Genomic DNA, 23,182 nt, shown 5'->3' with positions numbered 1-23,182 from the left:
GTAAGCGCTGCTTTCGCAGCTGCAGAGGCTCCGGCGGCGTGACGTCACTCCATAGGTGGAGGAGTGAGAGGGTGGCGTTCAGTGGAGAAAGGCGCCGTCCAGACGCCCCATAACTCTGTGAGATGACCGCGCGGCCAGGGTCGCACCCTCATTGGTTCTTTGGCGTTACGCTTCAGGATTTTCCAGAGAGGGAATTGCTGCATACTCTCAACATCCGGCGTCTGCTCATGTCATGTGTTCCATGGAATAGCAGAGAAACTACGCCATTCTTTGGCGTGGGATTTTCGATACCGTGGTCCACTAGTGGCAGTGGTCCACGAGAAACACAATGATCTTATAGTTTCGAAATGGACTGGAACGGACGCGACCTTCCCTTTAAAGTAGCGTGGAAGGGCTTGAAAAAGAAAACATGTCAAGAGGAGAAGGAAGCAGGATTACATGCCCTGGGTTACGTATTCGCACAAAGAGTACGATGCAGCGCACAGTCCTGGTGCGCAAGGGAGCTTTCAATTGGGAGAGGGGTGTCAGAAAAGCCGTTTCCCTCGGCCGCCAGTTCCCGACGTCACGTCTTCCGCCCAATAGCAAGGCGTGCGTCGTCTTTTTTCCTGTTTTCTTTTTTGCGGTTGCGTTTGCCGTTTCCGTCTGACAGCCCACTGATTCAATCTGAATAGCCTTCGCAGTGCATTGAATACGTGCTCGCTGCTCCGGAGCACGAGTGTTCGGCACTCCGGTAGTTACGCTAGTGCTCTGAGTTTTGTATGCGAGCGCGCTCTTCACGCCCCAGCTTTTGGATGGCGCACGAAAAAGGGGTATCATGCTTCGTCACGTGACCTCTTCCTTCCTCTCCACGAAAACGAAGAAAGAGAACGCAGGACGGTGGGGCGGCAGCAGAACGGAGAGAGTAGAAAAAAGAGAAAGAGAGAAAACGGCAGCATAGCGAGCGTGTTCGGCGTCCAAGTGCCGTTTATTATCTGCTCCAGGGGCACGGAACTCGGAGCGCCCGCGAACGACTAAGAGGGCAGCTACTTAACGCGCCCATTGAGTCTGAGGCTCGAACTCAACTTTTATGCAAAGGGGCCCTGACGTCACAACACATCAGGAGGAGCTGGGAGAGATTACCACCGATGCGCACACTCTTAAACTAATGTTCTCCGGAAGTGCGCCCCTCCCAAAGGAAATATTCTTCGTGACAGTACCGGAAGGTAACATAAGGACAGGTTCATAATACGCGGTAAAAAGAAAAAAAAAGATCGATGTGCCTTCCATGCTTCATTAGCTGCGGGGGCATGCAGAATATAAGCCACGACTCAACAGCAGTCGTGTTTTCTAGACCTACCGTAATATATGGCGTGACCGAATGCACGCATGGCACGCATGTGGTACATGCGAATAAATAGGTGGTCCGCGTGGTAGGTACCCTAATTTGTTCTGCCTGTTGTGGAATTTTGTCGCCTCACCTTAGGATATGCATGCAGTATACGGGCTGCGTTACAACTTCTGACTGTTTGCTTGCATTGTGGACGGTGTGATCGCTCGTTTACGGAAATGTTAAAAGTTTCATCTTAGTGCCATGTAGGCCTGAGCCCAAATCCTATAGCGCTGTGTGTGTTGTTTCTATTGTGTTCGATAGGGTGAATTTGAGCGTATCAGGTTTAGGCCCTCGTGGCGGCAGTAATTGCTTTCTGTAGACAACAATCTATCGTGGTAGATCATGTGTAAACACATGCCCTGTGCAGCGTCTTTGTATTAAAATACCACGAGGAGAAGGTGTGCTGACTCAGTCGAGACCAGTGATATACATTAATAACTAACTAAATAAGAGCTAACTAAAGCTAACCAAATGACGTAATGTTGCTGTATGGTATTTGCAAATACTAAACTAAACGTAATCTAAAGCGGATAGCTAAATAACTTTTTCGTAGTTAACTACAAAACCCCGGCAGCGGCTGGTTTCGATACACCGTGAGCCACGTCGGCGAAGAACAAATACAAGGCGATCAAGAACAGTTGCATCATACTGATTGGAAAAATGTTCCGCCAGTGAACTTGTTAGATGCATACGTAGATTTTGTGCTGTTCAGAACATAAAATCTTTTGGAAACTGAATACCACCTACAATACCATCTACACTGGGATTCAAAATGATTGCAGCAAACTTTCAGGATATTCTCGGAAACATCTTTCTGATCGTGAGCCAGATATTGGGGAGCTCTGGTGAAACTTCGAAGAACCATATCGACAGCAATCAATACCCAGATAAGACTCTGAGTTGCACAACGTTGTGACTCACAGTTGTGTAGGATACCCTCACGTTAGCAATGTTCTGCTAGGACTTTCTAATAATACTTCGTGTGGCGTGCGTGACTTGACATGGCGTTATCATTAATTAACTGATGTTCTTGTTATTGTGGAATGGGTGTGGTGAAACATCTCACTGCTGCAGGGTTACTGAATCTTGTACGTGCCGACCATGCTTGCTTCCTTTGAGACAACGGTTCGAGCACGTTCGGAGGCTCCCCAAAGCGGTCGTGAGGATATTCGCGCGGGGGTAAGAATACGGCGTAGAAAGCAGAATAAAGAAAGAAGCTATAAAATATGGTACCCTAATTCCTCGAATCCCCACAGGATTTGAGGAATTCAGGACGTTGCGAATTTGCACGAGATATAACACATCTGCATTTTACCGATCGTGCGGGGTGTGCTCAACCGGCTCCCGAAATTCTCTATCACACCTCACCTCCGCACCTTACCAGACTACATGATGGTCGCGATCCTTTCATGCCACTCTTTTCTGAAGGAATCGTAGTGAGCATGTGTGCGTTCGAGGCATCAAAATTTGACATTATACAGCAATATATTGCATGGTTTCGTTTTGCACCAAGTTCCTAATGAAATCTCATCAATTTCAAAAGGTTCTGAAACCAAGTACTATATAAGTGAGTTTCAATCGCAAGCAAACCTTTCTTGAAGAAAGATGAGAGTCCTACAGCTGGCTAACCTTTTCAGTGACTTTCATCTTTCATCGTTAATTTCTTAGGCAACTTGAGGCCTTGTATGTGATTGTCCCTTCTATGTTGTTCCAGCCTCAGAACATCAGTTCTCTCACTTTCTTGAAGAGTCATCAATAAGAAGTTTTTTTGCACAGGTTTCGGGAGAATGATTCTTATTTTGTGGAATGCGTATGGATATCAAAATGTGACATTACAGCAATATATTGCATGGTGTCGTTTTGCACCTAGTTCCTAACCAAATCTAATCAATTTCAACAGATTCTGCAACCAAGTACTATACATGGTGTCCCAGAAAACGTGTCATTGAATTATAATAAAAAAAACTACACCACCTAGAGTCATGCGGTCAACGGCATTTGTTCTTACTGGATTTTTGCCACCTCCTGATGTGAATGTTGTGTAACGTAAGTATAATTATGTACATTTTTGCTAGTTTAAGTCGGAAATTTGCCAAGTAAAGGTCACTTTTTTACCCCACTAACGTGAAGAGCGTGTCTAATTTACTCAAATTAATGATAATTGACAGGGATATTCAGGAGCTATACCATCGGAAAAAATAGCCGAACATCATGCTTTACGGAGCTCCCACAGGATAGCGCACGATGAATTTTTCAGCGCAATTTTTGTCAGTCCGACGAAAGGAGGTTGGAAACCCAGCCCACCCCGGCATCGCAGAAAGAGATAACGCGGGCATGGCTTATCGCGTGCGGCTTTCGCTGGGATAATGCTTTCCCTCTCCCAATTTTATGAACTGTTACTTTTTCTACTATCATTCTCTGGGCTGGCTTTGGAACCTCCTTTCATCGGACTGCGAGCGATTGCGCTCAAAAAGTCATCGCGCGTTACGGTCCGGTGCTCCGAAATGCATGATGTTCGGCTATTTTTTCCGGTACGACAGCTCCTCAATATTCCTGTCAATTATCATTAATTTGAGTAAATTCGGCATGCTCTTCACATTGATGGGATAAAAAAGTGACATTTACTTGGCAAATTTCAGAGTTCAGTTCGCAAAAATTTACATAATTAAACTTGGGTTACATGACATGCACATCAGGAGGTGGCAAAAACCCAGTAAGAACAAATGCCGTTGACCGCATGATTCTATGTGCCGTAGCTGTTTCATTAAAATTCAATGACACGTTTTCTGGAACACCCTGTATAAGTGAATTTCAATAGCAAGCAAACCTTTCTTGAAGAGTCATCAATAAGAAGTTTTTTGCACAGGTTTCGGGAAAGTGGTTCGGATTTTGGTGGAATGCGTATGTTCTGGTTTGTAGAAACCATTTCATGAAGTCTACTTTCGTCAAGAGTCTTCATTATTTAGGCGATATGGATAACTCACCTGACACACTATGCCTTCTGTTACGAGTGTGACTAGAAGAACGACGGAACACAGCGCCGCAACTTTCCACTCGCAGGGCTCCATTCTGCATGTAAAATGTTTGAGTCATGTTAGAGACACAATGGCATACGGTAACAATACGCAGATAACATCACATACACACACTTTTGCTTGCAGGCAAGTGTCGCAAGTTCCGAAACAAGGTATATCAGCACACTTGAAACTGCCTGCAGACGGGTAGAAAATCCAGCGAAACGGTAAGGAAGTATGAAGTGCCTCAGGGCCAGAGCCGCCGACATTTCGAACAGAAACTGTTCTTCTTCTGGGGTCGAAAGAGAATACGAACTGTGGCAGCGAAGAACAGCATGTCTCTTAGAGTGTGAAAATACACGGCAGGCGAATTCTGCATTGATTTACTTGTTGTTTCTACCTCCTTGTTTGTTTGTTTGTTTTCTTGTACGTTTAACGTTTCGCCTCAGCTGTTTCCCACAAGGAAACAAAAGTACAGCAGCGCTATGCTTCGGACACATATTTGTGCAACGCTGCAATTTACCACAAGTACAAGAATTTGTTGAACCGTCTGTTTAACACCTGTCATCTCTAAAATGCATCGAGCCACTGTCATATCTAAAATGCCTTTGCGTCAATGGCGTAGACTAGGCGTGACATTAATGGAATATTACATAAAACTACACTTTTGAGATAACGTCGCATTTACCAGCGGAAGCCTAGCAGTTATAAGCAACCTCGCTGATGATTCCGGACAAGTTTTCTCCCACAGGTTAACTATGCCTACATCTCTACAGGCGTCCGTGATTGTCTTAGGCGGGGCTCATGGCGCTTGCGAGTCACAAAAAGTAGTGCATGCTTCAAGCTGCTGCTTGTACAGTGATCATATCGCGAAAACACTCGTCGGAGACGGACTTACTTAGAGCGCGTTTGCGTGTTTTAAAGCAAGCACATAAAATGTCCGCGTTAACAAAACATCTGCATCGGCTTCCCCATCTGCATGCCGCGCTCTCAATGTGCGGACTACATTATCCGCTTGTGGAGACTGACCCCTGTGACTGTAGCTCTTATGTTGTCTATGAGTACGTGCCCGTGCAGCTACAGAGGCTATGTTTCATTTGTATATATATATATATATATATAGCTCCCCTCACAAGTACTGCTTGGGACACGGTTGTCTGAAATCAGCACCCCGTGGTTTATCCCATCTCCAACCTCCGGGTTTTGCAAGCTCATTTATTTCAAGTAATTAAGAAACACGTGCAGCATATGGCCCTCCTTTAAATATAATATTGAAACAGCATTTTCGATGGCAACCAAGGAAATATGGGCTGCAGAACTACTGACAGGCAATTTCAGAGTGAGACAACCGTGTCGCGAGTAGTACATTGCACTTGCTGTAGAGTACTTCTCGGTGTAGATCGAAACGAACCCCGTTATGCATCGGTACGCTAGCGTCAACGAAATTTGTTTTAAAAGAACAAACACACACGATGAAGCGCATAGAGAAATGGTATTAAGTCACACAATCCCCGTGTGAATCGTCACACGTGAAATGACTGTATCGAAAAAAGCCAGTTTGTCTCTGTTTGTCTTTCTAGCAGCGCGATACATGAATCGTGTAGCTTCACGAATTCTTCGGTAAACGAACCATAACACCGTGTTTTTATTGCCGACGCATGGAAATGAGAGGCCTGCGTTTATGTATTGTCAAGTTACAAATACCGACGTTGCTATTTCCGTAGTCAGAGAAACATAAAGTACGTCTGCTTACACGAACTAATCTTCAGTAGCTATATACACGAATAACCTTCAAACATTGAGAGTGGACAGAATCGCATGCTTCGGTTGTTAGGCGCGAAAGGGAGCAACGTGCATTCAGTTCTCTTTTGTTTGGGCGCGTGACACTCGCAGATGTCGGGAAGCCTACTCGTTACGAAAGGATCGCTGGAGGATGACGAAGAATGAGATGTCCCCCGAGGAAAGTTCCTGTGCACATCTCGGTCCAGCAGCGACCGAGTTGCTTGAGAATGTGCGATGCAGTAAATCGAGTCGTAAGGCAAGTGATGGACGCCCGTAAGGCTGCGTTCACATGGGCCAACTCTCTACATCAACTCCAACCACCGTCCTATGACCAACTTCGCATTCACACGTACGAACTGGGCAGTTCCAACCACCGACCAATTTTGCGTCTGCTCGTTCGACGATAGGGCTATATTCTGTTAAAAAAGAAAAGTTTGTATCGATATTCGCTTGTGCTCTTCTGCGAAAGAGATGTGTACAAGCTTCGTTCTTTACCAAACTGTTCACGATTCATAATTAATTCACAGGAAGTGCAGAACGTTAGAACTTTCATCGTCGTCGAGAATAGACTTCTTCCTCGTCGCTCGGAAGACTCCGGAGGACGCGTGCCGGAAAGACGTCACGTATAGATCACGTGTCAGTGCTCCTCGTTGTGATTGGCTATAGAACACCACCAACTCTCTGGAGTTTTCGTAGTTTTCTTCCGGCAACCGATTCTGAGCAACTCGAGTTGGTCGTGGTGGGTGGTGTCGGCCGCCTCGGACCGTAGATGGTGGAGATTTGATCGTAGCTGGTGGAGAAAGTTGGCAGTGTGAACGCAGCCTCAAGCAATCTCCTCCGGATTCCTTTTACGTTGCCAGGTGAAAGGGCTCGCCGTTGTCGGCCTCACAGAGGTGGGCAACGTCACGACTGACGCCCTGGGGGAATGTGCGTCCTGGGCCGACTTCTAAGGGAACTGTGCCGACATATGTCTGAAAGCGTCTGAGGAAAACCCAGGAAAAACCCGAGACAGCACAGCCTGCACCGGGATTCGAACCCGGGTACCTCCCTAACCACTAGCGCTAACCATTGAGCCACGCACGCACTTGCACTGCCATTCAAAAATTAGAAAAAGGAAGCCAAAACGCGCACTGCGAAAGGGTCCAAGAACTGCTGACAACATCGGGACAAAAGACGAGGTTGGGTTGATTGGTTGGGTTGACGAGGTTTAAAAAGGAAAAATATGGAGATGTTGGCACAACTCTACATAGGGCTGGCTACTCCAGTATGCTTAGGGTGGCGAGGTCTTGCTACCAGGATTCTAGAGCGATGTTTGTTCTACGAAAGGCCTAAGGAAGGAGATCACAGAGTGGAACAGATGTCGATATGCAGCTGGCAAGTCACCGAGTACTTCCTTGAGCTCAAGAAGGACGTTGTCGTGTCAGCACAATGCATTCCGCAGCACTTCACGACTTGCTGCGAATCGCTCCCAGATGAGCAGTATGTGCTCACTGTCCTCTGACACTCTGCATTGAATGCAGTTTAGTGAGGGAGCTATCCGTATAAGTGTAGAAACGCGCGGCCGCGAGGAACGAGCTTTGGACTGACGTAGCATTGTCATGTTTGTGTGTTATTGTACGATGCTAAGTTCTTTGATTAAAGTTAGTAATCCCAAAATGACTAGCCGTCCTGTTTCTTCGAGAAACTAACGGCACTATCATTTTTGTGCGAAAAAGATGTTCGAATCAGAAACAAATCAAATGCAATCTAGGGATATGCTATGTATCTGTCAAAAATATAAACGAAATTACACTTGGTTTATAAACCAAGTGAATAATGTTTGTAGGTTTATGAATGTAAACCTAATGTGGGTATACCTACGCGTATATTACAACAGCATGCTCACAACCCACAGGATTACATCTCGCAATCAGAATAAGCATGCCGGTACCACCGCAGCGTTTCTGCATTCTGTTCCACTGGCCATGGACAAGATCAACAGCGCTGGCTACGAAGTTCCCCTGAAAATGTGTTTTAACTACTCATAACTACATGAGCTAAAATGACAGATATTCTGCTGACGCAGAACACATTGTCTCTGCATAATAGCGAGAATTATTTATAAAATACATTTAGGCAGCTACGGGTCAGTTGAGACCAATCACCGGCAGGATCTGTCATATTCTATCGCATTTTATTAGTTGGTTGATTTTAGCGAAACAAAAAACACGGAGGCGCTGTATTCACGAGTACCAGGGTGACTTAATTGTCTTTCGAAAAAAAGGAAAGAAAGAGCGTCAAATCGATTATTTTTCTGGGTCTTATGAAATGATGTACAGAAAGAGTCGTCTCGCTTAGCTGCGGTGGTGACGCATGCATTATGTGATTTCCCCTGCAATAGTAAGTTTATCTTCCTAATGCGCATTATATGTTTCTGCACCTGCATCGCACAATCAAATCTTGATTCCGTGCCACTACATCCAACGTGCCATTACATCCATCGCGCCGGTACATCCAAAAACGAGCTGTTACGTCCAACATGCTGTTACATCCATTGTGCCGTTACATCCAACGAGACGTTGCATCCATTTTTGGCCACTACATCCACGGGTCATTACATCCAACGAGCCAGTACATCCAACGAGTCATCACATCCATCGGGCCAGTACGTCCAACGAGCCATTACATCCACGGACACAGAATACTCGGTCAATGTTTTCGTCGCTGTTCTGTGCTTGTTACGCAGCGCCTTCCATCGACCATCTCAAATGCGGTTCATTCCAACATCGCTGTTCTGTACTTTTTTGTCGCACCTACGTCAGTGGCCAGGAAGTCTTGAGGTCGTTAATTCCTTAGTTGTTTTTGAAACTTAGGAAACTTAGTTGCTTTGAAACTGAGTGGTCCCCGTGCGGATGTCGCGGTTCTGTGCTTTATTGCCAATGGTCTCCTTCACCTATGAGAGAGCGTCCTGGGTGTGAATCACGTGCTGTGAATACCAGATAAGGTGGGGAAGGTGCGCACACCTGGTCACCTGAATCCGGGAAAAACTACGGGTTGACCCAGAAACGGGTTATTGTTGCTGCCTGGACGATTCCAGAGACTCCACACCGGACAGCGAAATGATCGTCTTGTGCGGAGATAGCGACTTAGAAGCGCTTTTGTCGGCCGAGTAATTGTTTTGGGACGGAAACTTTAAGCATAGCTCACCAGAATTCATGAATCCCGTTGTACACCCTTCATGTCTCGATACGAGGAGAGTGTCACTCTGTGGTGTTTGCTCTCACCAGGCGACGTGACACAGCCGCCCATGAATAAACCCATGGTGTAATTCGTGACACACTCCCACACCGTTTCAGCCACTTGGGAACACTACAAAGCTCAGGTTACTGGATGTTTCACTTCGAAGTTGCAGCTATGAATGCAGCAGTGACGGTGTTCAGCGCTGTACGTGTGAATCAGCCCATAAAAATAAGTGCCTGCGCCTTTCATTATGCGACGGCGATAAATGAAAAGCGGGGCTAGCTTTGCTTGAGAACCGTCTGCAGGACAATGAAGAAGTACGAGAGTGGTTCAGGACGGTAAGGCACCTGCCCTTCCTCCCCGAACATTTCCGTCTCCCGTTCAGCGAGGATTTTATTTCCAATCCACCTCAGCAAGTATCACCTCTTCTGAGCGCTCTGCTGCGGCACTTCATATCCTACTTCCACAATTTTGGCTGACATACGTTCCCGTCCGTGACGTATAGGACCACTTTGGCAACTACGGAGCACGCACCGCGAATGTGGTTGAGGGTTGGCACAATGGACTCCATTGAAAAAAAAAAAGCGGGAAAAGGTTAGTCAGGCATAGGCCGACTTGCTATTCCTTCCATAAAAAGAAAACGAGAAAAAAAGAAAGAAAGGAAACACACACACAGCAACCGCCTGCGGATTGTAGTCGTCTTGAACACAGGCAGGTGACCTGTTCACTCCTGTCATTCCTAATCCGAGCTTCTCCTCCCGTCGACCTTCTTACCTCCCATCGCCTCCATGGCGACCCAGATTTTTTGGCCTTTACGTCCATCGTGTCGTTACATCCATCGTGTCGTTACATCCATCGTGTCATTACATCCATCATGCTGTTACGTCCAACGCGTCGTTACATCCATACCATGCTATTACATCCAACGAGCTGTTACATCCATCGTGCCATTACGTCCATCGATGGATGTAACGACACGATGGATGTGACAGCTCGTTGGACGTAATGGCCCCGTACCTCAAAGATTCGGGCTACGGAGTGCCAAGCTTACACCCTATAGCAAAATATAATTTTTTAACATGTTCCGCACAACGTCTGTTACAAGAACAGTCATCGTAGCCTGAAAATTGATTGGAGGAACAACCGCCTTTTAGCGCGGTGCCTAGCGTGCCCGAAGACAAGTACTTTTGAAACGCTGAGCGGACGGCCGTCAACTGCGGCCAGTTTCGACTGTAGAAGGCGACGAGCTTCTGTGTATCGTACGCAGGACATGAAAATGTACACGCGTACAGCGTTTCAAAAGTACTTGGGCCCTGGAATCACACTGTCAGACACCGGGCGTTCTCCGTCATAGTGAAATTTTTCCGGGACATTGATGCAGACAACAAGTTTTGAGCCTATGTGTGTTTTGTGGGTTTCTGTTCGACTGTTCCCGTGTTGCGTGTTTGCGCGTTCTGTGACATCTCAGTGTGTGTGTACTTGCTTTCTGTCGGAATCACCACCACCACCACCACTATTCATCATCATCAGCATCATCATCGCCATCATCCTGCTCACCTTCATTGGCATCATCATTCCAGGAGTTTTCCACCAAAGTAACTGGTGCAAGTGATGTGGAGTTGCGGGCCTCACATTAGTGAAGCCAAAATTTCCATTTTATTTATTTTTTCCTTAAAACCAAACCAAGCCAACAAGAGCGCGCTTTGCAAGCAATTGCTTTTTTTTTTTTTTTTTTTTCTGGTATAGCACGTTGCGGTTCCGAGGCGATTAAACCTCACTTGAAGAAATTTTTCGGTGAATGGTTCTTTCTCGGGCATATGTCCACGCATTTGCGATGCTGCATCACCCAATAGTGTTTCCCATCGCGTCACACGAGCTATTTCCTACTGAATGGACAGCTGGACAGTAATGGACGATAGGCACAAGGAATGGAAGAAGTACAAATAAAAGCCGTTTCTACACATCCGCTGATATCTGCTCGTAGGTGTCCGGAAGGAAGTAATATCGTAGCCTGGGGAAGAGTTGGGAAAGGGGTGTTTGTCACAGCAGGCGTCTAACGCAAGAGAGCCACTTTTACCGGACCCCCCGCGCACACTATACAGCGCAAACACTGACGCGTATATATAGGAGCAAAGGATATGCCCTCGAAAATCTTCACTTTTCTAAGTGACCTCAACATTAGTTGTTTAAGACGCAGATAGCACGTGGTAATACGTGTTAAGGTGGCTTGCTATCAGTGCGCAGGTAACGGAGGAAAATGAAATATGATACCGGCGAGGCATCCGCACATAGCCGTCGCCGTCGAACCGACGTGACCCTGCTTGTGTTCGGACTAACGAGATGTAAAAGTCATCTATAAAATTCTGCGACAGAAAATTGGCACTTAAAGTGCGCAGGGGGGCTCTGCTGTTTTTTTAGTCCATACAAGATATCGTGCCAGACGAACGCTATGTACTCCGGACACGTCCTGATCATACGTCAAGTCAAGTGACCATAAAAATGGCAAGATCACTGACTGGTGGTCTAAACGTTTGTTAGGAACGGGAATGCTGTTTCTGTTCGTCGTTTTATAACGTCTTTCGATCTCAGTGGTAGTTATTTTTTTTTTTAACTGATGTCCTCTAAGCAAAACAAAGGCTTGCGAATGCGGTCCCGTAATCCTGGCCGGGCAGAGCGAAGTGATAACGGCGTGCCAAGACTCATTGTGGTGGAAGGTGCAACGTGTGATTTACACCAGCAAGATACGCTCTTGAAATGACGTTACTGTCATGGTTGAGTGCCAAGAGACAATGCGGGTACGTGGGTCAGTGGCATCGATACGGGCATCAAGGCGGCAGAGAACCTTATATATATTCGGCGGCAGACGTGAGGGATCTTGAACCGGACCAGGCTGCTACCACCGGACATCTTTAACATCATCCGCTTCATGTATCTTTTGACCTTCACATATTTTCCAGGCATCCTTTCAACTGCTGAGCCGTACTGTCTCAAGTCTTGGTGTTCCAACTTCACGTTTGCATTATATCAACCTCCGCAACGCTGGGATTCCGCTTGATTGTCACCTGGGTTCATCTGCATGGAATTCGTTTCACCACTCACTCGCATTAAACCGTTTTATGGTAGTTTCTGTGCACCAGTTCCTGATCGTGTCACGCTGTGTTGTCACGTGTCCCAACCTTCAGTGATGGTTGCTTTGACCAACCACCCCATACAATAACGTCACAGCTACGTTTGCAGCGGAATATCGGCCAGCTCCAAAAGAAAATATAAACATGGATGTGGGCATGGCAAGACGGCGATTTTGCCAAAGCGACCGCTCGAGGGTAGTTGTAAACATGGGGGGAGGGGGGGGGGCTATACTTCCTGGGCCTATACTACTTGTTATCCTGCCCTTTCCGACCCACAAGTCCCGTTCAGTCATGACCAGAATTTAACATCCACGATTCACAGCAGATAGTGAGGCTCATTCTGTCCCGGTTGAAGAACCTTGCACACGTCACAAATAGGAAAGTGCCAAATTGTTCACCGATACGGGAATCCTGTGTGTCGTTTCTGCGCTTTTAAAAACTCCTACCAGTTGACTTTGTCATTTTTTGATGGAAAAAACAAAAAGACTGCAATCAAGCCGATGTCTTAACCCTCCAGCAATACATAATTACCCAAGGTTTACCGCACTCGTACTGTTCTGGTGTGCCGATCCTCTGGACCTCAAATACATGTGTGACATTACGGCTGTCAGCAGATGCGGGATTTCCCTGCACGGTGCCAGTTGACTTGGCTTCCTTTTATCCTGGCTACCAGCTTGGAGGGAGGTCTTCTCATTGATCTGTAACTCTACAGCACTCTTTTTCATTTGGTGTTGTGCAGCCTTTCTTTCTCGGCCGATAGATCGCTTTCGCGTTTTCGAACTTACAACGGCGTCACAGTGTGTACATTTCACTGCTCTCAAGAGATGGACTTCACTCATGTCCGTAAACTCAGTACGGAGAGTTCCGTACAACGTGGAGTTTCCTTTTAAGCTTCCATACTTTACGCAGGAGCCTGTCCTGTGAACGTGTTGTCCATGGCCCCGCCTCTTCGATGTTGTAACATAATACGATGGAGAAAATGAAAATATGACAGCTACTTGGTGACAGATGACTGGTACGTGGCTATCGGATCGCTGCCTTTTTGCAGTATGCCTCAATTCCCCCGCGGGCCCAGCGAAGAGTCGTGACTGTGGTTTCGGCATCGGGATTAAACAATAAAAAAACAGAAAGAAACTCCACACATGCGAGTTGTGTCTCACGTACGCCGAATTCCTCCGATTTATTTTATCCTTCCATATTTTATTCACAAAAATATATCGCGGGGGTATTCGCACTGCTTCGTGACAGCTCACGTTTCTAATTACATAGGGACATGCGCTTCCTTCTCCGCTCAAGCCGTAGTAAATGGTTTTCGCAACGACACGAACTGACGAAAAAGGTGTATTCAATTGTGATGTGTATAAGCAACAGTGTGGGCGAGTTTCGTGTCAGTGATGTGTATATACTTTATAATTATAAGCACAGTTGCGCGAAACGTCTTCTTCAGTGTGGAACATCTGCTGAATGACTAAGCAATTTAGGTTATTATTCGAATGTAACGTTGTTATTAATAATCACTTACAGCTGTGCCTACACTCTAAAAAATAAAACTCATTTTTTGATGTAATTGGGGTGTATCAATTGCTTTACTCCCTTATTGCACCCTCAAGAAAAAGAATACACCCTGTTTTTGGTCTGAAATGGGTGTAATATGTGTATGTTTCGCTCTACAGGGTGTAATTTCGGAGAATTGGTGTAAAAAAGGTGTAGTGGCCATCAAATTTCTAATGCTCGCTACGACAGGTCTGGCAACACTGTGCTGTTTACTGTGTGTTCTCCAGCTATGGCGGTTGGAGTAAGTTGTGGCAGTTTTCGTGTTCTTTGGGGAGGTCGTTTGGTGAACAAAAGATGGTCATTTCCATTTCCGATGGTCATTTAACCATCTGAGTTTAGTATGACACTGCAAGGATTATGGTTCCGGGTCTCGAACGGATGCAAGCAACAGATGCGCCGTGCGCATCGGATCGAGTAGCTTGTCCGAGCGTCTCGCTGCAGCGTGCTGTTTGGTAAGTGTTGTCAGTGTATTTTGTCTTGTCTGGTTGATTGAGGTGCCTTTGAAGCGGGCATTAAGCGGGCTTTGAAGCGTATATTAAATGTATGCATATTGTTTGGTTAACAATAAACTCTATTTGATTGATTGATTGAAAAAAAAGTGCCTCAGGACGAGAGCCGCCGATATTTCGAACACAGACTGTTCTTCTTGTGGACCCAGAAGAAGAAGAAGTATACAGTCTCTGTTCGAAACATCGGCGGCTCTCGTCCTGAGGCACTTCCCTTCATACTTCATTACCGGCCTGCTGGGTTTGCTACCCGTTTACAAGAATAGGAAAGAAATTCCTAGTAACTTGGTGAAGGGCGGAAACTCGTCCTGATAGCTGCGGGGCACGATTATTAAATGACAAATAGTGTAAGGAACAGAGAATAATTTGTCCCTTGATGTGAAAAAAATCAAGTGGCCACACAACAGGGGACCCACCGAAAAACATATTAGAGGGACGCAAGTTAGCTGGTGTAAACGGGACTAAGCTAACACACCCTGAGGGTAAACGGGACGACGACAAACCTCCAACCACACTGTGCTGCAGCAACGTGTTCATGGTACACCGTGGTGTCGTTTCTTTTTTCGCTTTCATTCGGTGAGCGAGGTGAAACAGTCACCTGCCGCGGCTACTATACAGAAACTGGGCGAAACCGTCGAAACTGGGCGAAGAACGTCGAGGCTCATTCGAGGGTCGAAAAGCGGTTCGGCGACAACTAGTATATACAGGGTGCGTCACGTAAAATGTCATTTGACCCTTGTAATTTGCGGTCCCTTGTAATTTGTCAGGTGGCTAGTGATATGACCTCCTCACGCCGCTGTTTTGCGGCCGACTTAGTGCGTCGCTGACAAATGCGCAAATAAAAACCTCAATTTTCGGACGACCTTTCTGGATATAACCGCCGTACTACGTAACGTATTTTGCAGCGGGTTTGGCTAATTCAACCACGGCCTATCTGATTTAGCAAGAAAAACGTTACATTGACTAGGCAAATTTCCGGGTTCAATTAAAAAAATTAAATTATTTAAATTACAAGTCGTCGGAATTATTTTAAGTAGGTGGCAAATTGAGTGGCCGGAAGGCAGCCGCTTACCCCATATTTTTCTGTTGTGCCGTTTTTTACAAGGGTCAAATGACACGTTACGTGACGCACCCTGTATAATAGACCTACAAAAATTAGTTTGAAGCATACATTCGTCTTTGACAAAGGCAGCACTTTTTCTCCCATCAAAGAAGTGCCAATTTCCAGTTTGTACAGAGTACAAATACGCTTTGACAACATAAGTCGACGTTGAGCATTTCTTTTTGGCTAATCAGTTAATCCCTAATCAGCCAATCGATATTCAGCGGAGACACACGCAATCCCGAAATCAGATGTTGGTCGTTTGTTATCGCTCTCGATTCATAATTTTCCCCATTTCACTCTGAACTGCCGCAAGCTTGAGCAATCTCTCCCTTCTTTCAATAAACAAACTCAAAAGAACAAAATCAACAGGTTTGTAAAGTAAGACTTATCCAGCAATTTATTCTGAAAGGTGTCAGCATTGATTCGGCATACGTATGCTTGTCAGATGGCTCTTAGCACTTTTTTTAGGCGCCTAAAACTAACCTTTTTAGTGCCTGAACATCGGGCCTCTAGTTATCAGCATTTGTGAGGCTGCTGTACACAAGCATGAAAGTGCAGATAACAAATAGGCGGTGACCGCGAAGAAGAGTGCCAAATGCCGACGTGTTGGCTAGCTGAGCTCAAGATCGCGGGTTCGATCCCAGCCAAGGACGGTAACAATGTGGGGGAAGTAAACATTGCTTCCAGCACCCTGTGTCGGAGGTTTTCGACGCACGTCAAAAGAACCCCAGGTGGTCGAAATTAGCCACAATCCTACCCTGCGGCACGTACATTACGTCGCCACACAAATAGACCGACTCGCCTTACGTGTAAATCAACTCCCAATTTGAATTTGAATTTAGTGCCAGGTGAAGAAAGTATTTACATGGATAAAGTAAGATAAGTAGAAAAGAAAAAAGTATGGAGAGATTGAATTTGGCACCCGACCAATTCTGCTACTCAAAAAAAAAAGAAAACAGTAACGTCGATGTTACTTACGCAAGACATATCCAAGTACCAAAGTAAGAAACAATAAGTGTATGTGCAATTCAGGCAGAACGTGATCTTTCAGGTTACTCCATGCAACACTGAGGTTTGTGAGAAGGGCAACGCAGGGCACCCTCAACATGCCCGCGTATTTTGCGGAACGTGCGTGTCATCCCCACGAAAGTGGTGCAACGTGATCTGTTACCTTCTCCCGGTCCACTGCGTAGAAGGCATTTTCAGGTTGCCATGTATCTGCTGTTGTAGCAGGCATTCTCACATTACTCCAATTATCTGCGCCATGCCATGAGAGCACGAACGTTCGCGCTTTTTTCTTCTTCTTTGCTGTCGAAGCTTCTTTCATTATGCAGACAATCGCACATTGCGCGCTCCTGCAGGTAACGCCATACAACTGTACATAATAAAGTCAAGCTGTTCGTTGTGTAATTTGGAGAAGGTCCACAATCCTCGGTGCTAAGCACAAAATCGAGAAGTATGCCCGTGAAAATACAGTTTAGCGCGAGATATAAAGCTCAGACGGCACGTATGACACGGGCGCAACAGTCGGAGTCAGATCATAAATATGCCGAATGAATAACCAATACGCGTGACGTCTATATAGGCCAACCCACCTTATGTGTAAATCTACTCCAATTACGCGTGACGTCCCAGCACGAGGATGGCAGTTTTTGTTTTCCCAAGGCTGATTATGTTATGTACTTCTTCAACCTTACAAAAAAGGTAGTTGTTCTTTTTCATCAATATAGTGAGAAAGCCAAGTACTAGCTTACCACCTATCTTGCCTTCCGTGGCCTAACAGTCTCACCGGCGACGAAAAGTTGCAATGGCGTTCTCGCGCAAATGCTTCCGCAGGTATCCGCTCTACCTTGACGGCTCCCCTCTGACTTTCGCCACTTCATGCTGATACCTGGGTATAATACTTGATCGCGACCTAACGTGGTCCCGCCATGTGAAGATGATTACCACAAAGGCGGCTGCCTCAGTTCACGTCCTCAGACGTATTGCTGGTGCGTCCTGGGGCCCGTCTTGCTCTGACCTTCATCGCGTCCATCCGGCCCTCGTGTTGGGGACACTGCGCTACAGCCTCCCTATCTTGCATGCCCTCAGCCAAACACAGGAGCGCGAGCTACTTAACATCCAGGCCCGCGGCCTTCGCATTTGTCTGGGAGTACCACGAACATCAGAGACTTACTGTACTCTTGCTGAAGCACGGGAGACGCCTGTCCCCCTTCTGCGGGATGCTGATACACTTCGAGTATATTCTCGCTATCTCACCAGTCACCTTTACCACTATCGTTGCCATATTGACGACGAATGCCGTGACTTAGCTTTCGGCAAGGCCATCGCCCGCCTGAAGGATCATCTCCCTTCCTCCTCAACCACTCCCAACTATGCGCCAGCAATCTGGACCCTTGCGCGTCCTGATATCTGGTCCACCATCCCCGGTCTTCAGCGCAAGCGTGACACTCCCGCACTTGTAGCCTTCCAACTCGCTCTCCATTTTCTGCACTCCACGTATCAGAACCATCGCCAGGTATACACGGACGGGTCAGTCACGACAGACAGCTCGGATGCTGCATTCTATATCCCTGACAGTGCCTTTCAGTAAGCTTTTGTCCTCCCATACCCAAATGGCTTCTATGGAAGCAAAACTCCTCGGCATCCTGTCGGCTCTACAGCACCTGCTTGGTCTGCCGGCTGTACAGCGGGTTGTTCTGACTGACAGCAAGGCTTCACTGGATCTGCTGCTCTCGTTTCGCTCCTGCACCATATGCACTCTCCACACGCTCATACCACAAGCACTGACACAACTCGCGGCAACTGGTCATTTTGTGGCGCTTCACCGGATCCCGGGACACGTAGGCCTTCTTGGTAACACCCGCGCAGACACAATAGCAAGAGACGCAACATCTACCAGAGCTCTCCCTGCCACCCCTCTGGCCCTAACGATCTCTGTCTGCTCCCTGCACATTCGCCGGTGGTGCTGTGTCCGTACCCGGCAGTTCCGAGCGGACTCTACCTCATATCATCATTTCGTACGTCTCATTGACCCACTGCAGGACTTTACTATTGCCTGCCGGTGCAATAGAGCTGAAGAATCCCTCCTCCACCGTCTTCGAATGAATGTTGCACGGACACCCTCACTCCTGTATAAAATGCGCCAGACGAACTTTCCCAATTGCGCAACTTGTTGTGTGGAAGCCGACATGGAGCACTGCCTCCTGTCCTGTAACCGGTACCTCTCACAAAGACTCGTCTTCCAACGCCACTTGCGACGACTTGGCTACCCTAACGTCTCTTTGGCCACCCTGATGGGCCCGGTCCTGCACAATCAGGGGGCAGTTACGACTGCCCTCTTGAGCTTTCTCCGTGCCACCGGCCTCTCGACCAGCCTCTAAGGCCCTTTTGTGTATCTGTCTGTATGTATGTGCGTGTTTCTTTTCTCTCTTTTTTTATTCGTTTTCTTTCTTTCTTTTCGTTTTCTTTCCTTTTTTCGTTTTCTTTCCTTTTTTTTCGTTTTCTTTCCATTTTTTTCGTTTTCTTTCCTGTTTTCGTTTTCTTTCTTTCTTTTCGTTTTCTTTCCTTTTTTCGTTTTCTTTCCTTTTTTTCGTTTTCTTTCCATTTTTTTCGTTTTCTTTCCTGTTTTCGTTTTCTTTCCATTTTTTTCGTTTTCTTTCCTGTTTTCGTTTTCTTCTTCTGTTTCGTTTTCTTCCTGTTTTTTCGTTTTCTTTTTATGAAAGGAATAGCAACTCGGTCTATGCCTGACTAACCTTTCCTCGTTTTTTTTTTCAATAAACATATCCCCCCCCCCCCCCCCCGAAGCACTAGCGATTTCACTCGGTTGTTTTTGTCGCATCCACTGGTACAAGCTGAAGCTATTAACTTCCTGTGTATCACCTCGGAACTGCGCGTTTTTTTTAATTACCCATGCACGTGACATTCGAGACAATCTGTTTCGGGGCTGCTGCTTATTTCTGTCACACGTTTCATTTGAAAGCTGTCGCGGGGCTGGCTTCCATTATAACTCGCACTAAATCACGGATCTCAGCAATATCGTCTCCGCTATGACCACCGGCGCCACCGCATAGCCTTAAGCAGTATTTTACTTATCGGTCCGGGTGCCTTTACCACTAATGGACTTTGTTCTCTTTGTATTATGAACAGCCTCGCCAGTTTTTTTCTCACCAGTTGCTACACTCCAAGGAGATACATCGTCCATATGTTTTATGCGGCACTGGAGTTCGTCTTCATACTCCTTGAGGAGAGAAACTCCCTAACTTCATGATACTTCAAATCTTACAGGGTAAAAATGGTCACTTATGTTGAGTAGCAATATCCTTCAAGCACGAGTCCGAAGCTTCTTCCGGAAAAGACGGTGAGAAGCCGGGTTACGACCACTGATCTCTATCTATCAGATCAGTGACTGACGTCTTATTTATAACCCAAAGTACCTCCCATGGATGTTCCGCTGTAGAATAACTGCCATCGGGCAAGTTTTTGTGTTCCAACGCTTCCCAGCTAATGTATTGTCACACATTCCACAGTTTTTCCACAGTCCAAGTGTCGAGAAAGGAAGGCGAACCACTACGGACGCAACTACCAAACGTTGTTAAACTTCTTCGAATTGTACTCACAATACCTGTGACATCCTGCACGTCAGAAAGATATTTAAAAACGTCTACTGTAGGCTATGCAAGTATGTCAGCTGTCTAGGCAGATCCCCTGTTTGCCTCTTTCCCCTTTTGCCCATGAAGTGGCCTCATTGGTCCCTCTCCCAAATAATGGGGTTGAAGCTTCCTTGTAGCTGCTTTGTGAGAGGACAGCCACTTCGTCACCAATATTCCGTATTGCCAAACTTTCCCCTGCGCAGAGACAAACTGTCGTAGCGAATTACCCCCTTTGCTGTAGAACCTAGAACGCAGGTTTATATCAATGCAATCAACCGCCCTGTAATTCAATCGGCATAACGTATAGCAAAGTGTCCCCCCCCCCCCCTATATCTAGCAGGGTCACCCCCATATTTAGCAGAGATTCCAGCGATGCCACGCCGTAGAATATGTCTTATGATCCTGACCGATAAGGCCCCTTCACCTATTTTGCTGTCCTTTGCTTTTCCACTGGGTGAATATCAGGTGCCTTGTTTAACTGCACAGAAAGCAGCGACGCGAATATAAACAAAGGTGTGGTTGTTGCAACGCAGGAACAGTAACTTTATATGTGGCGCATTCAAACGCTTTCTATTCTCAGCTGTATCAAAACGAATCGAACCAAAGCAAATTAAAGTGAAGCGAAGCTGGCGTTTTTCAACAGGAGAAAGTTCATGTGAGCTGTTTCCCTTCGCAGTATCGAGCAAAAACCATAATGATGGGCGGCATCACGAAAAACGCCTTCCAACACAGTTCTCAATCCCGAGGCTTCTCACTGGCTATCGAAGAGTATGCGGCACGAAGACAACTAGCTAGATAACCGCAAGCTAGCTTGCATTCATGCCATTCTATCAGTTGCGAAGCCCACGTACAAACTGTCGCTAACTCAAGCACAGCGATTCAAGCTGACCAAACTACCATAGGTTAATTTAGTTTGGTTTAATTAGGATAAGAAGGTTAATTTTAAGCTGATTTACCTCTCTTCACATTTATGTCAAAACCTAACGACTTCCCACGAATAATGCGAGCGAGTGGAAATTAAAACATTTTGCACGATATGTGCAGCAACTCTGCCGATGCCTCCTGTCCGGAACGAGTAGTACCCAGTGTGCAGATTGGCCGGTGGGTTGGACGTAAGGCTTTGTTGTACCTTTATTGCCGGGTGCGCTACCTGGCGATATGGCGGCCTGGGATCGTGTGCCCGACGTCATATAGCCTTGTTCAACTTAAGAAGGAAAATAAATCTAGTTCGTCAACTACATACGCCGTTGGAGATAAGGAGACGCAATACCGCCCCAGGAGAAATAATGTAGCGCCACCTTTAGGAGAGCGCACTTTCTGCCGCAGCGTATACTGTCATGCAGCCAGTCTTAATAGCCAATACGGAAGCAGAGTGACTATGATGGATTACATTATCTGGCGCAGGAGGGAGCGTGACCTCTTTGTGTACAGCCATCCTATCTGCGACGCAGTAATATTTTGAGAGCTGGCGGACTAGATCTCTTTTCCTTCTTAAATTGAACACGGATAGGAGCTGTGCAGACATCTGCACATCTTCCTTTCGGAGCACGTAAGGAAAACCCAGGAAAAACACATAGATTGTAAATTACGGCCGGTACTGAGATTCGATTCGCACGCGTGTCACCTCCCTCAGTCACGGCACGGCTGCCACTTCTTCCACTTTGAGGCGGCGCGGCAGAGAAATGGCGCCTCACCGTGTTTAGCGAAAAATAACCGAAAAATAAACGTGTCTCGCTGACGCATTCATTTTGAACTTTATCTCGCTTGAAATCCGAGGGTAGCTAGTGAGCGTTTCTTCTTCGTTGTTCCTGAGAAGAAAGAAAAAGTAATCGAAGCGCCCGTCTCGGCTTGTAACACTTGAAGTATGTTGAACTATCCAAAATGCACCCCAGATATGAAGTACTGCCTTCTCGTGCTCGTGTGCGTTTCGGCAAACGGCTAATGCGCTTTTCTACTTAGACGTCCAATTCATCAGCAGGTCGAAGATGAAAAGCGCAGTTTTAAGTGCAATAACATTATCTTTTGTGAGTGCGGTTACGACGTTAATGTCTCAAGAAGCTTAGGGGGCTGTTCTTCATATTCCTTCGAAATGTGTGCATGCCGTCATCATTCTTACTTCATGCTTTACGGTAAGTCATTTATAGTGCATGTAGCTTCGCATAATTCCCGCATAACTTTTTGCGAGATTCGTGATCTTATGTTAGACTAAATGACCTGGACGTGCTTCGTCTTGAATTGGAGTGCTGTCTCGGACACGTAGCGATTGTAAGAATTCGAATAAATTACCATAATGGGACTGAATCACTTCCGCGCCTGGCACTGCCGAGGGCAGTGCTATGATATTGCTGTGGTGTCTTCCCGTCTTCGTACGTATGTTGATGACGCTAAAGTGGCTCCTTATTGACCTATGCAGGATTCCATCTGCAGTTACTTGTTCCTGCATTCCGTTCAACATTTTTCTGTATCACTGTGTCGTCTACCCAACATTACCCCCCCCCCCCCCCCCGTATCACTGTGTTTGATTAAGACTGCATAAAGCGGAGGAAGGGAGGGAAAAACTCCGCAATTTTGCGACCAGTATTGTGAACTTAATACAACTACATTTGGTTTAGGTCCGGAATTAAATTCACGTGAAAGTGACTGTGGATTTGATTTGGATTTGGTTAAAGGTCAATGAAACGGTGGGATTTGGACATGAATTGAATCATGTTTTTGCAGCTGGGTTTCGATTCAAATAAAACCATGCACGATAAATGACCCATAATCATTCTCCAGAGCTTTCGCTTTGCTGTTTCCATTCTTTTAAATAATATCAAACGCTATTCGGGTTATGTGCTGCATCTCTCTGTGTCA

At 46.3% G+C, this 23,182-nt stretch overlaps 1 protein-coding gene across 1 annotated transcript in view; it reads right to left on the bottom strand.

Annotated features, from left to right (window-relative positions):
- Positions 1 to 23,182, bottom strand: part of LOC135384014 (uncharacterized) — a 113,177-nt gene that overhangs the window by 5,417 nt on the left and 84,578 nt on the right. The window contains exon 2 of the mRNA XM_064613269.1: positions 4,354 to 4,438. Within this exon, the coding sequence (XP_064469339.1) occupies positions 4,354 to 4,437 (84 nt within the window). The 5' untranslated portion in view covers position 4,438. The remainder of the gene's footprint in view (positions 1 to 4,353; positions 4,439 to 23,182) is intronic.

This window comes from Ornithodoros turicata, chromosome 2, assembly GCF_037126465.1.
Source record: "Ornithodoros turicata isolate Travis chromosome 2, ASM3712646v1, whole genome shotgun sequence".
NCBI classification, from domain to species: domain Eukaryota; kingdom Metazoa; phylum Arthropoda; class Arachnida; order Ixodida; family Argasidae; genus Ornithodoros; species Ornithodoros turicata.
Note: the sequence above shows the minus strand (reverse complement) of the source record. Positions and strands in the feature narration are given on the sequence as shown.